At 46.2% G+C, this 12,924-nt stretch overlaps 1 protein-coding gene across 4 annotated transcripts in view; it reads right to left on the bottom strand.

Annotated features, from left to right (window-relative positions):
• Positions 1-76: 76 nt before the first annotated feature.
• Positions 77-12,924, bottom strand: part of PLEKHA2 (pleckstrin homology domain containing A2) — an 81,499-nt gene continuing 68,651 nt past the window's right edge. For all 4 annotated transcript variants that reach the window (XM_061404548.1, XM_061404547.1, XM_061404545.1 and 1 more), the window contains 3 exons: positions 10,743-10,806; positions 4,352-4,429; positions 77-3,915 (listed from right to left, as the gene is read on the bottom strand). In XM_061404548.1, coding sequence (XP_061260532.1) covers positions 3,553-3,915; positions 4,352-4,429; positions 10,743-10,806 — 505 coding nt within the window. In that variant the 3' untranslated portion in view covers positions 77-3,552. The remainder of the gene's footprint in view (positions 3,916-4,351; positions 4,430-10,742; positions 10,807-12,924) is intronic.

The following is a 12,924-nucleotide window of genomic DNA, read 5'->3' as shown; positions in this document are numbered from 1 at the left end:
CAGAACGGGGTTAGACTGACAAGACACATCACCCACCCACTGACAGACGGTCAGCGTTAGGAAAACATGCACCATATTTCAGTATTTCACGTGGTTTTATTACAAAACAAGCAACAAAACAGTTTTAGAAAATTATTTTTGCTACATACCAATTAGGAGATCACATAAAATGAGAAGCTTAAGAGTTTCCATGCACTCAGCTCAGCCTGCAAGTCAGTGCATTTCAGCTGAAACAGACTGGTTCAAAACACAGGATCATACCACACCTTCTGGAACAGCAGGTAAGGGGTCAAACAGTATGGTTTTTGGCCAAATATTCGCTTTATTCAAACTCTACCAGGCATGAGTGACTGTAATTCACTACTGCAGGCAATAACACAGAGAGAAAAAGGAAGTAAGGGAAAAGAAAGCGATGGCTGGTAGAAACTATTTCTGACATGTTGGAAGCTCATAAACAAAGCTAATTTGGGAAACTCAATTTCCAAAACGCTAGTTACTACCTCCTTATGTCTATCTGGTTAACAGTGAAAACAAACATATCAAATCTCACAGTTCAGCTACTGAATCTGCCACTTATGTATTGGATCCTTTTAGTCCATACAGACCACAATTACATTGTGGGGGAGGGGAGGTAAGAAAAACCAAAACACTACCTTCTGCTTCAAGTGAACTACGAAGTTGGACTCTCTGGGAGCCCAGCATTCTATTCAGAAACCAATGTGTGCCTCTTCTGTTTTCACGACATCTTAGTAAGACTGTCATCTCACAGAATGCAAAAGGCCATTCTAAGTTCACCAGCCATCAGCTGACTCTGAGCTAGCAAATCCTTAACTTTCAAAAACCTGAAACTGTTAGACACAGTGGGTGAAGACCACATCTAAAATCTTATGAAAAACAGCAACTCAGAAAATGCTTTTATCCCATACACACACAAAAATGCAGTACCTTTTTTGGTTCCTTTTTTTAAAGAAACAAGACTTATTCCAGAGCCTTTATGCACTTAACTACTAACCGATCCTGCCCTGTTTTTCCCGTTTGGTTCCACTTTTCACATTTCAAACCAAACACTTTGGTCGTATATGCACCATCTTTGGCTCACACGTGTAGTGACGTTAAAAGGTATGATGTGAAATTAACCAGAGGCTAAGAAACAATGGACACAAAAGGAATTCTGAAATGAGATTTGGCAAGGAGCATGCCTCTAGGCTTCACTGAAGATAATTATATTTATCTGGTATTGGAGCTACATTAACAACATTCTAACTTGGAATTCCCAAGTATCTGCCAACTAGAATCCTTGTTTTCCCTCTATCATGGTAATACAATCTGGATTTATAAGTATGTTTAATTTAATACATTCTCAAAACAGCTCTTACTAAGAAACAGATCAGCTTACTGTAACGGCCAATTAATTTAGCTGTAGTAATCTAGCAGAGAGCTTACTGAAAAGAGAGGAGGAAATCGGTAGATTTTCACATCTGACACATCAAGAGATGACATCTTTCCATGAGTCAGGGAATGTATAAGAGATCTCAAAAGTTCCTAATTTATTTTTATAGTTCCATATCTCTGTGCACTTTCTTTGACCTAGCCAAAGAATTTTCTTGTGGGAACTTTGAAGATGAAACCTGAGACAAAGAACTTGAAGAATTGGGAATGGCTTCTTGAAATCAGGTGACTTGAAATATGTTGTCACCTGATTACTCATAAATAAATAAGCCCCAAACAAGGGGTTTTTAAGACAAAAGTATACAAGAGGCTGCAGAATAAAGAGAAAGAGAGTGAAATTCAGGGTAGATTTCCTTTTTCAAACCAGGACCAGTGAGCCAAACAATTTAAGTGAAGCTTATCTCTAAAGTAGGTTCAGTCAAGAAAAGTTCACAACCTGACAAGGAAACTACCCTGCCTGAAAGAAACAGATTTCCCTCAAGCCACTAAGGATTTTCTGACTACATGTTTTTTGCTGCAGTTGGATGTGAACATCGAGGGGAAGGGACTGACTTAGGTAAAAATGCTTCTCTTAGTCTCCTGCTATACTTGTTAACTTTTAATTTAAAGACAAAAATTAACTGATCTAGCTGATACAAAGTTATAGACAGAAATGAGTCAAATTCCCTCCCTTTAGGGAACCCTGGTAGCAGTTCACCACATAAGCTGGACAGACAGATTCCTCCAGGAACCTGGAAATAGCATCTCTTGACAAATGGAAGAAGGTACATCCTAAAATACAGGATGGGAAATACAATCTATGCTCTTCTACCTGGGAAATCTCTAGCCAGCAATGCAGAGCCTCTAAATCAATGTTTCTATGCACAGTTTCTATTTTTGTTAAAAATATAAATATCTCTCAAGGCTATCTTTGTTATCTCCTCGGTGTTAAGCACACAGAACCTCATCAGATGATGAGGTGTCATCATGCAAGTACAGACACAAGGCATCATCCAAAAGGCAACACAAAGAACAGAAAGAAATCTAATCTGCCAGGTATACATGTACAGCACTGAAAACTAGACTAGTATCAGCCCATGAAAGAAGAGTTGAGAGGCCAGGACCCGAGATAATCTGTCTTTGCTAAAAGAGACTTTTTCCTCTGTAGGGAAAACATGAATCAAAGCATTTTAGCTGGGTGAACTAAATTCCATCTCTTCCTGGCATCTGCTTTACAGCAACTCTCAAACTCTAAGATAGAGATCTGATGGATCACACAAGTGAATTACCATACACTCATCAACCATCCACGCATTTCAGTTAACACCATGTCAAGGGCAATATCTGTTTTGTTCTCAACACTGAACACTGATAAGCCCATCCTAAGGGTCTGACACAGAAATGGGGCGGGCAGGTCTGTCTCTCATGGCGACAGTATTCGGGGTCAAAGAACATCTCAAAGAGAAAAGAGTAATTCTCAAAATTGGCTGATGCACTAGGGTTGAATTATTCCCCCATATCTTCAAAAGGCCCCTATTTCTTCCCTTATGGCAGTCCCCTGGAGTGGGGGAATCTCCCTGGTTGACATTTGGGGCCTCCCACAAGCCCCCAGATTTTAAGACTGTCCCTTAGAAAGTATCCTGACCAAGCTGGAGCCTGGGTCCCCCACCCCCCTAACCACCACCACCCCCTCTACCCTTTCAGTTGGGTTAGTTACCACTCTCCCACTTCACAGTCAAACTTCCGCCAATGTATAAGAACAAGATAAGACCAGATGACTGGCCTCAAGGTTCTGTGCCTGGCCTGAAAACAAAGGGAAGAAGCTAAGACAAAGACAAGGAACTAAAAATTGGTTAGGAATGAAACTGGACTTCCAACCTCCTCTCACCAGGTGGACTGTGGAAGAGTCGAGCAAGAGGCACACTGAGCAAGCCTAGAGGTCTAACCTAGTGACCTTCCTAAATGAAAAACACTGCATTCATTTTCTTTAAAAAGTCAGCTGGATTCCCACTCCACAGAGATGCAAGTGCCAGGAAGGTCTCGGATTGTCCTGCATCAGATGGAGACACTGAGTCACGGCCCCTTAACTGAGCCCACCCCCTCCCTGCCAGGCACCGCGCCTCATCACACATCAGAGGTCCGTATATTTTCGTCATCGAGGTTGAACACAAATGGCTTCTCCTTGGGGTGCTGGGGTTCTGATCGGTGTCTTATCCGGGAGCTGGGCAGCACCGCAGACGTACTGCTCTCCCCAAGTCGAGGCGTGAACAAAGAGTCCTCAGCAGTCTCTTCGGTGGGAAGCAGCTTTTCCCCGGCCTGGGGGACGGGTGTCCAGGGCTGCCAGGAGGAGGCCAGGGAGGGGGCTTTGCAGAGGGTCTTTCTCTCCTCCCCAGGTGCCCGCCCTCTGCACAAGATAGAGTTGGGCCCCCCTGAGAGGCTGGAGCTTCCGGGGCGGGTCAAAGAAATGGACCGAGAAAAGGACATCTCCTGTGGAAAATAAAAGAGGGAGGGGGAAAAAAAGAAAAGTAAAAGGTTTCCTGACAATATTCGTCCCAAAGGCCCAGGAAGAGGCCCTCCGCCCAGGATCACCTCCTCACAGGCCCAGAGATACATGTCCACAGAGATCAACTATGTCCAGCGGCAGCATTCACTCCGCAGGTGTCAAGGACTGCCTGGCAGGGAGATGTGTAGGACACATCAGAAGCCCTGGTTCTCTATCCAACTCTACCTCACCTCCTCCAACGACTGAACAGAAATAAAAATTTGTACCCAGATCAGTGGAAAGAGAAAAACAAACAAGACAGCTTGGAGCTTCTGCTGCATCTGGGCTCCGGGCTGCTTGCCTACATCACCAGAACCCGCCCACTCGGGACAACTCATCGCAAGGCTGACAGTGACTGTGAGCAGGAAGGAAGTGACTTACCCTGGGGTGGCACTTGAGGGCCTGGACAGCTGCCCCGATCTCCTTAATCCAGCTGTGCATGTCTTCCGGACTGTCCGCCTGCAAAACACCCAAGGCACTTACAGAGCCACGAACGCACTGTGACTTCAGCTTTCACATCTGAAACTCAATTCAAAGTTCAGAAAACCACACCATTGGAACGGGAGGGGATCTCAGAGATCATCCAAGTGGCTTTCAGACCTCTGAGGATATTTGTTTTCCCCCAGCAAAGTTGTCTCTGTCACCTTATCAATAAAGTGGACAGTGGTCATGAGAGAGGGAGAGCTTAGAGGTGAAGTCCCTCACCCCCTGTTGAACAAGATCGGCCTGGCCCTACCTCCTGTTATACAGAAAAGTCAAATGAGGTTCAGAAAACCAGAGCCCAGAGTTTAGGGCTGGTTTTGATTCCACTCCCCAGATACCCAAAGCAGTCATCTTTCTGTTTTACTATAGCTATCCGAACAAATAATCCCACTTCCAGCTCCAGTCCCACTGAAACCAAATCCTCTGCAAAATCTCCCAGAGAGGCAGCTTCTCTAGGAACAGGGCCTCTCTCAAAATACAAACGATCTGGGTCTGTCCGGAGTCCCACCTAGGCCTCCACAGTTGCTAGACTTGCAGCACTCGGCTCACCAATGCGTACCGCACTGCTGAGCCCTTGGAAAGTTCTTGCCCTGGGAATCCCCTGGTGGTCCAGTGGTTAGGACTCCGTACTTCCACTGCTGAGGGTGAGGGTTCAATCCCTGGTTGGGGAATTGAGATCCTGCAAAATGCTCAGTGTAGCCCAAAGACTCCCCCAGAGAAATACAGAGCAACGCCAGAAGGGGGCAGCAGCGGCTCTGTGAAGAAAGGAGAATCCACAGCAGGTTGGAGCCCCAGGAATTCTGAGTGCCTTCCAGCGTTACCAGGTCGGGCTCAAGTGATCCTGGCAAACGTTTACTGAGGCCTTACCCAGTGTGGCACGTGGCATCAGGTATCGGGCACAGGGTTGGGACCAAGACTGAAGGCCTGACATCCAGAAACTCACATTTGTTCCCCTCTCTTTGTCTCCCTGCTCTTTCCTCGGGTAGAGTCACCCCAAATTACCAGCATGCACTTGCGTGCCTGGGCACACGTGAGTGCAATCACAGGCTGGCCCTGCAAAAGTTTCCACATACACCCCTCATTCTCCCCACCCCTAAAATGTTTCTTTCTCTTTGCATTACACACCAAGGTAATACACAACTGATTTTTTTAAAACCCTCAAACTTGTCCGCCTACCCCTTCCTGTCACGCCAAACCAACCCTCCCTGGTTAGATGTGTGCAGGACACTTACAAGGGGAGCAGTTTCACACCCCAGCGCGCTGGGCCAAAGAGAGGCAGCAAGGGCGCCCCAGTGGAAGGACGTTCTCACACAGATCTACCTGCTCCCTCTTTCCCTGGGACTTTTCCCAGTTACTGGACAACCAGAAAAAGAAACCCATCCTGAGTCCAAAAAGAGAACCAGGACACAGTCTCCAAGATTCTTCCAGAAGGCATTTTATGTACAGCAGGGCTAGCTGACTTGTTCCACAGGTAGAACTACTAGGAAAAATTAGATGAACTCATTGAGCCAAAGCAGTTTGAAAGTGCCTGGTACACAGAAAGGGCTTCATATTAGTTACCACTGTTGTTATTATTATTATATGAGGGACTCAAATGAAGCCTTAAATTCCAATATTATAAATATATTTCGTGGCTTTCTCCCCTACAACTTTTTTTTTTCATTTTCTTCATATTCAAACTGCATATAATTCTAAAGGGATCAAACTGTTGGGATCAAATAAGATAACACACTTTTTCTTAATATACTTATTTATCAACTCCATACAATGGTTTACAGATGGGAAGCTGACCAGGTCTTCACTGCCTACCTGTTTTCTGTGGTATTCTTTTCAGCCTTCCTAAGGATTTCTGTACATATTTCTATATGTCTTGAAGTCTCTCTCAGATTCCTTGGGTTGTTTGAAAAGATATTGATCATTATTTCTATTATAAATAATGTTATTCATAAATGCTCCTCTCTATGTCTATAGTTTGTTTGGACATTTAAAGTAAAATTGTCTTATATTTCAACTTGCCTTTGAGATATTGCTTTTCTCTGGATAAACATTATTCTAGTGCTTAAAATATTTTTCAAATAGAAAGGCAGATATTGATCCCACCTGAGAAGAAATAGAATATTATGTTATTGAGCTCACAGTTAAAATCTCTATTAGTAGTTTTAAGAACTGGACTCCACGGGCGACAGAAATTCAGTGAAACCTCCAAAACTGTATGTGAAGATTACAGTATATGCGTATAATCTATCTTTTATGAAAAGCCTGTGCTTAGCTTTCATCAGAAACTCAAAAATATCTTAAAACCACATCACAAAGGCAGTTTCATGAACCAGAGGTAAAAACCAGAGCTGAAATCCACCCACCCCATGGTGAATTACTGAGACTGAAAAAAAAGGCTGAAAACTCAGTAGAACAGGAAGGGAAGTGCCAAGCTTATACCTTCATCTCTTACGGGTCTGCTTAAGTGTGTGCTACACTTCTGGTGCTTGGTTCAAAAGAAAAAGTAGGGTTTCTGTCCTTGAGGGCAGTTTTTGAGGCGAGAGGAACAAAGGGTATTAAATGAATCACTGCAGACTGTGGTTTTTATTGCAGTCTGATGAGCTTTGATTGAGGATCTGCTGTCAGCATCACAACAGATGCAATGGTTTGAAGCACTGAATTCTAACAGGTCATCAATAAAAGGCTTCTAGAACCTCCTTTGGTGGGCCAGTGGTTTCCACTGCAGGGGGCACAGGTTCAATCCCCTGGTCAGGGACCTAAGATCCTCATGCCACAGTCAAAAATAAAAAATAAGAGACTTCCAATATATATTACTGGTTACTTCTGTTGCAACTGCCCAGAATTTTTAGGCAGCCCCTTCTTAATTCTATTCCCAACCTCTGCAGCCCTCCTTTCCAACAACTAATAACCCCTACCCTCTCTCCAGGAGCAAATCCCACCTTCAGATACAGCCCTGCCACGTATGATCCATTCAAAGGGCAAAACTGGCCACAGTCATCTGAAAGAGAGATTAAAATATCCCCTTTTTCCAAATACATGTCTCTGCGGGGCCAGATTTTCTTCATACTCTTCCATCAAAACAACATATGGCCACAGACTGAATGCAGAAGCAGATCTGAGAACCCTGCTGTCTTCCAATAAGCCAGCCATTAAAGAGATTTGCAAAAATACAAAAAAAAAAAAAAAAAGATGCTACTCCTGTTGCTTCTCTGTTTTAGAAACAGAGTTATTTTTCATGAAATGTTACTTGTGATAACACAAATGAGTTTACGGTGGTTGTCTTTAAATGAATAAATACATATTCTTAAAGAGTTTTAATCTCTACTCTTCTCCAACTTTCTGAGTCTGCTGCTATACCCAGATTTGCCCAGTCCCTCATTTATTTATTCAGGGCCATGTGAGGGTTCTTTTACCCTAGAAATGTGACAGCAGATGGAAAAGGAGGACAGAAGTCATGATAAGGTTCTGGTTAATGTGCAGACACTCTTGCCAACGATGCAGTGTCTTCTAAACACTTTTTGGTTGAGTTCATGTTTCCCAAGCACTATCTCCACCCAAAGCTCTGTCCTAGATCTCATCTGGCATCATCGTTCACCTGGCATATGTTTACTTAGCACCACCACCATGTCAGGCACCATCCATCTGGGGCTGTCCTAACAGGTCACCTTGGACATCTTGCAGGAACCACAACCACCTGAGCAAGCTTCCCTTTGCCCTCGACAGCCCCTCCTTCCGTGTGTCCGTCCTCCGCGGTGACGGCTGCCATCAGTCGCCCTGAGGCTCCAGCCTCAGGGTCTTCACCTCCCGTCTCTCCCTTCATCCCACATCCAATCAACTTTAAAGTCCTGGAAAGGACTCTTCAAATTTTTCCACTCTTCTTCACCCATCCGATATCAGGCTTCCTTATCCCGCACTGAAACCATGACAATAGCCTCCCAACTGCTCTGCTGGCTCCTGTCTCACCCTTTTCTTATCTGTCTCCTACACTGCCAAGCCACTATACCACACCAACCAGGACATTCATTGCCAGGGTCCAGGGTCCTGTTGAAGTGGCCAGGATCAAGGACTATCATCTCCCCTTTACAGATGAGGAGAACAAGGCTCTGAAACTTACACCATTGTGCAAATGGGATTTTTAAGAGGCAGATCTGACTGGGTCACTGCCCCAGCTTAACCTCCAAGGGCCTAACCTCCAGGATAAAATACAGCTTTTTAACAAGGACCCTCTATATCAGCTTTCCAGCACCTGAGCCTCTTTCACCTCTAGGCTTTTTTTTTTCACATGCTGCTTGCTGTTCCCTCTCCCTGGGCCAATACTTTGGCCACCTGATGCGAACAGCCAACTCATTAGAAAAGACTCTGATGCTGGGAAAGATTGAGGGCAGGAGGAGAAGGGGATGACAGAGGATAAGATGATTAGATACCTTCACCGACTCAATGGACATGGAACTCGAGCAGACTCCAGGAGATAGTGGAGGACAGGGAAGCCTGGCATGCTGCAGTCCATGGGGTCACAGAGAGTCAGACATGACAGCAACTGAACAACTCTCTGGGCCACTTTTCCTCCATCTTCCTTCAGGAACTTCCCTTAATTCCCTGAGACTAGGGGAGGTACCCTTCTTAGGAGTTCCCATAGCAACCACTACTTACTCTAAAGGCAGCCCTTCTCACACTTTCTTCCCACCCCCACTGCCCACCCCCCCGCCACCACCTCCATGAGTGAGGTTGCTTAATTAACACACATAGGTTCTTTGGTCATATTCTGCATGCCATACTGGGATCATCCAACCGTCTAAATTATTTTTTTAATTTGCATATATTAAAAGTTAATACTCTGCTGTAAAATTCGATTTCACACATCTGCCACTACAGTATCACACAGAACTATTGCCTGCGTGCTAAGTCGCTTCAGTCACAGCCAACTCTTTGTGACCCCTATGGACTGTAGCCTGCCAAGCTCCTCTGTCCATGGGGATTCTCCAGGCAAGAATACTGGAGTGGGTTTCCATGCCCTCCTCCAGGGATCTTCCTGACCCAGGGATCGAACCCCTGTCTCTCATGTCTCTTTCATTGGCAGACGGGTGTTCTTTACCACTAGCACCACCCGGGAATAGTTACACTGCCCTAAGAGGTCACCTGTGTTCACCTCCCCAGCACGCCGACCCCCACCTCATCACACTGTTCTAATTGCTGGTTTTCTTGACTGTCTCCCTCTCTGGTTCAGGATCTGCTCTGTTGAATGTTGGGTCCCCAGGTCGAGGCAACGCTCTGCACTCTGAGAAGAACCTACAGATATCTGTCAAATCCAGGAACTGGAAGTTCTTGTTGTACCTACAGCTCAGACTTTGGCCCCGAACAGCACGGAGGCTGCTCGAAGGCCCCAGCACTTTCCAGGGCTCTTCCCGGGTGTTCATCTGAATGAATGGAACCCACAGATGCCTCCGGCTGTCAGCAGGTCTGCTGGGCTCAGCCAGGGGGACCCGTTCGGAGGGCGCAGCTGCTCACGAAATGGCTGAGAGGCGACCTCGTGAAAGGGAGGGCATTTAGTGGGGAGCATGCAGGAAGCCCTAAGAAACGTTGTGCGGGGAGGCCCCAAATTTCAACCAACACACCCCACAGCAGCCTTGGCACTAGAAAGGCAGCATCATCGCAAGGCGGGGGAGTCAGGGGACATGCCGTCTGTGGACTGACCGCTAGGCGGGCCGGGGTGGGGACTAGGGCTTGAAAGTCTAGGCCGTGCTAGAGGCTGGAAATCTGCCTTTCCAGCTCCCATGATCTGAGGAGGAGCTGGGAGAACTCCAAAGCCGTGGGTGGAGGGGAGACGCTTCTGAGAGCTGAACGGCGGCGCCCACACAGTGGCTTTCTCTGTGCAGCTGGCTATGCACCTGGTCCCCGCACAGGGCCCTCTGTGCTTTGGTCCTTCCGCACGCAGCGCCGTCCACACAGCCGGGGCTTATAAATACCCTCCAAGGGAGAAGTGAAACCACTGACCAGTTCTCCTTTTCTCTGCTTAGCTGGCGCCTGGGAGCCGAGAGCAGCTGGTACAAGCTCACAGTCCCCAGTGAGATGGCTCGGGCCACTCTTATTATTTTATGGTTGGGAAGCTTGGGGCAAACATCCTGTTTAGAATGAAATGGGACCCGGACTGACTGACTACCAGGGGCCTAAATTTACCGCCGAGAAACTTCGAACAAAATAAAAGAGAAAGCAAAGGGAAAGGTAGGCCTGCAAGTACACGCTCCACAGAGAAGGAAAGTCCCCGACTTCTTGGGATGGGGGAGGAGCTTTTTACCTGCACGTAGAAGGTCCTGGAGCTGGTTATTATTTCAAACAGGTTGTCCCTCATCAGCAGATCGCTAGACAGAGAGAGGGAAAGACGTTATCAGGTATGCTGGTCACCCACCAGGGACCTGATTCAAGCTAAGACGGGTACCTGTGCCGCCTACCGTAAAAAGGGGGTTCACAGGCCCTTCCTCCTGCAGCCCCTGCCTCAGAAAGCATTGCCCTGTTTCCTTCAGCTTCACTCCCTGGAGGATCTCCAGTGGTTTAACCATCCCCATGGACACCCCCTCCCCAATACACACCACCATCAGTTCGCACAAGACACAGCTCCTTTGCTTCTAAGACCTCCTGCTTCATATGCACCACACCCCGACACGGCCTACAGTTGTGTTTCTTTAGTGGCCAAGATGTATCAAGTGTTTTGTGAGAGGTACCGTTTTGAGAGGTTTTATTTTAGGGTCAAGTAATGAAAGTCTTACTAGATATAAACACACCCATGTAAATACACAAGCTGTTAATATCCATTATATCTACATTAAATATATATATTATATACATATGTTTATTTGTATGTATTATAGAGAGATAACAGACATACAACAGTATATTCATGAAAAAAAAACAGTAAATTTGTTTCCGGTGTACAACATGATTCAATATTTGGATATAATGCAAATGATCACGGAGAAGGCAATGGCACCCCACTCCAGTACTCTTGCCTGGAAAATCCCATGGACAGAGGGGCCTGGTGGGCTGCTGTCTTTGGGGTCGCACAGAGTCGGATGCGACTGAAGCGACTTAGCAGCAGCAGCAAATGATCACTGTCTAGGCAACACTCACCACGCTACATAGTTACAATTTGTTTTCTTGTGATAAGATGATAACTTTTAATATCAACTCTTTTAGCAACTTTCAAATACAGTGCCCTTAACCACAGTCACCATGCTATACACTCCATCCCCAGGACTTATTTATTTTATAACTGGAGGTTTGTACCACTCAACTCCCTCCACCCATTTTGGTTACCCCCAACCATCCACCTCTGTTAACCCCCAATCTGTTATTTGTGCTTTTTAAAAAACCTTTTGGCTGAGCCATATGGCATGTGGGACCTTAGTTCCCCAACCAGGATCAAACTCATGCCCCCTGCATTGGTGGTGCAGAGTCTTAACCACTGAACCACATGGAAATCCCTGTCTTTGTGTTTTGAGATGCGCTATTTCATCCAATCTTCACCACCATTCAATGAGGCAGTAAGACTTTCCCCACTGGGGAAACCCGGGCTCAAAGAGGTTCTGTGACTGGTCCACGGCACCGAAGTAAGTAAACGGTAGAGTCAGGATATGAATCTGGGTCTGATTCCAGAGTCTACACTCTTAATTACTCCACCACCAGGCCTCTCCTAAGGGACCCAAATCTCTCATTTCCAAAGCCTTTCTCCATCCGCACAGCAACCATATTCACGTCACCAAATCCCTGCTCTCAGAAGGGGGCTAGATGCGAAAGAGGAGAAAGGGAAGGAGAGTGTGGACCATTTAAAGATGCTTCAAACTGGGGGTGAGGTTTGTAAGAGGGCTCTGACTTCTGCAAGGAAGAAGGCTAGAAGTAGTTGATGCTTAGCCACAAGCCTCCAAATGGCCGAAATGATTTCCAGGGTGAAACGCCTGCCTGGTGTGTCCAGTCTCTGGGGGAACATACAGGAGCAGGAGATCTACCTCCTTCCCTATAAAAGAACATTAAAAAGCAAAACTATAGAGTCAAACACTGAAGTGTGTGTTACATGCCAAGAGTTAGAATGATTCCAAGAAAGGACTAACTGCAGGTGGACATCCCTGGCGGTCCAGCGGTTAAGACTGCACTTCCTGTACAGGGAATACGGATTCCATCCCTGGTCCGGGAGCTAAGATCCCACATGCCGAGCGGCACGGCCAAAATTTTTTTTTTAATGTAAGAAAGAAAAGACAGGACTGATCACAGACAGGGCTGGCTTTAGGAATCAGGGCCTCGAAGGAAATGGCAGATGTGTGGCCAGTGACAGGGGCATGTGGGCAAAAGAGAAGCATGAGATTAAAGACCCCCAGGAGAGGGGACAGCTATGGGGTGGGGGTGGGGGGGTCAGATAGACTTAGGGCCTGATCCTGACTCCACTGGGAAATGGTATTTCAGGCATATGTCTAAAACTTTGTGAGCCT

This window comes from Bos javanicus, chromosome 27 (assembly GCF_032452875.1).
Source record: "Bos javanicus breed banteng chromosome 27, ARS-OSU_banteng_1.0, whole genome shotgun sequence".
Lineage (NCBI taxonomy): Eukaryota > Metazoa > Chordata > Mammalia > Artiodactyla > Bovidae > Bos > Bos javanicus.
The sequence above is the reverse complement of the archived record's forward strand: the minus strand, read 5'-3'. Positions and strand labels throughout refer to the sequence as shown.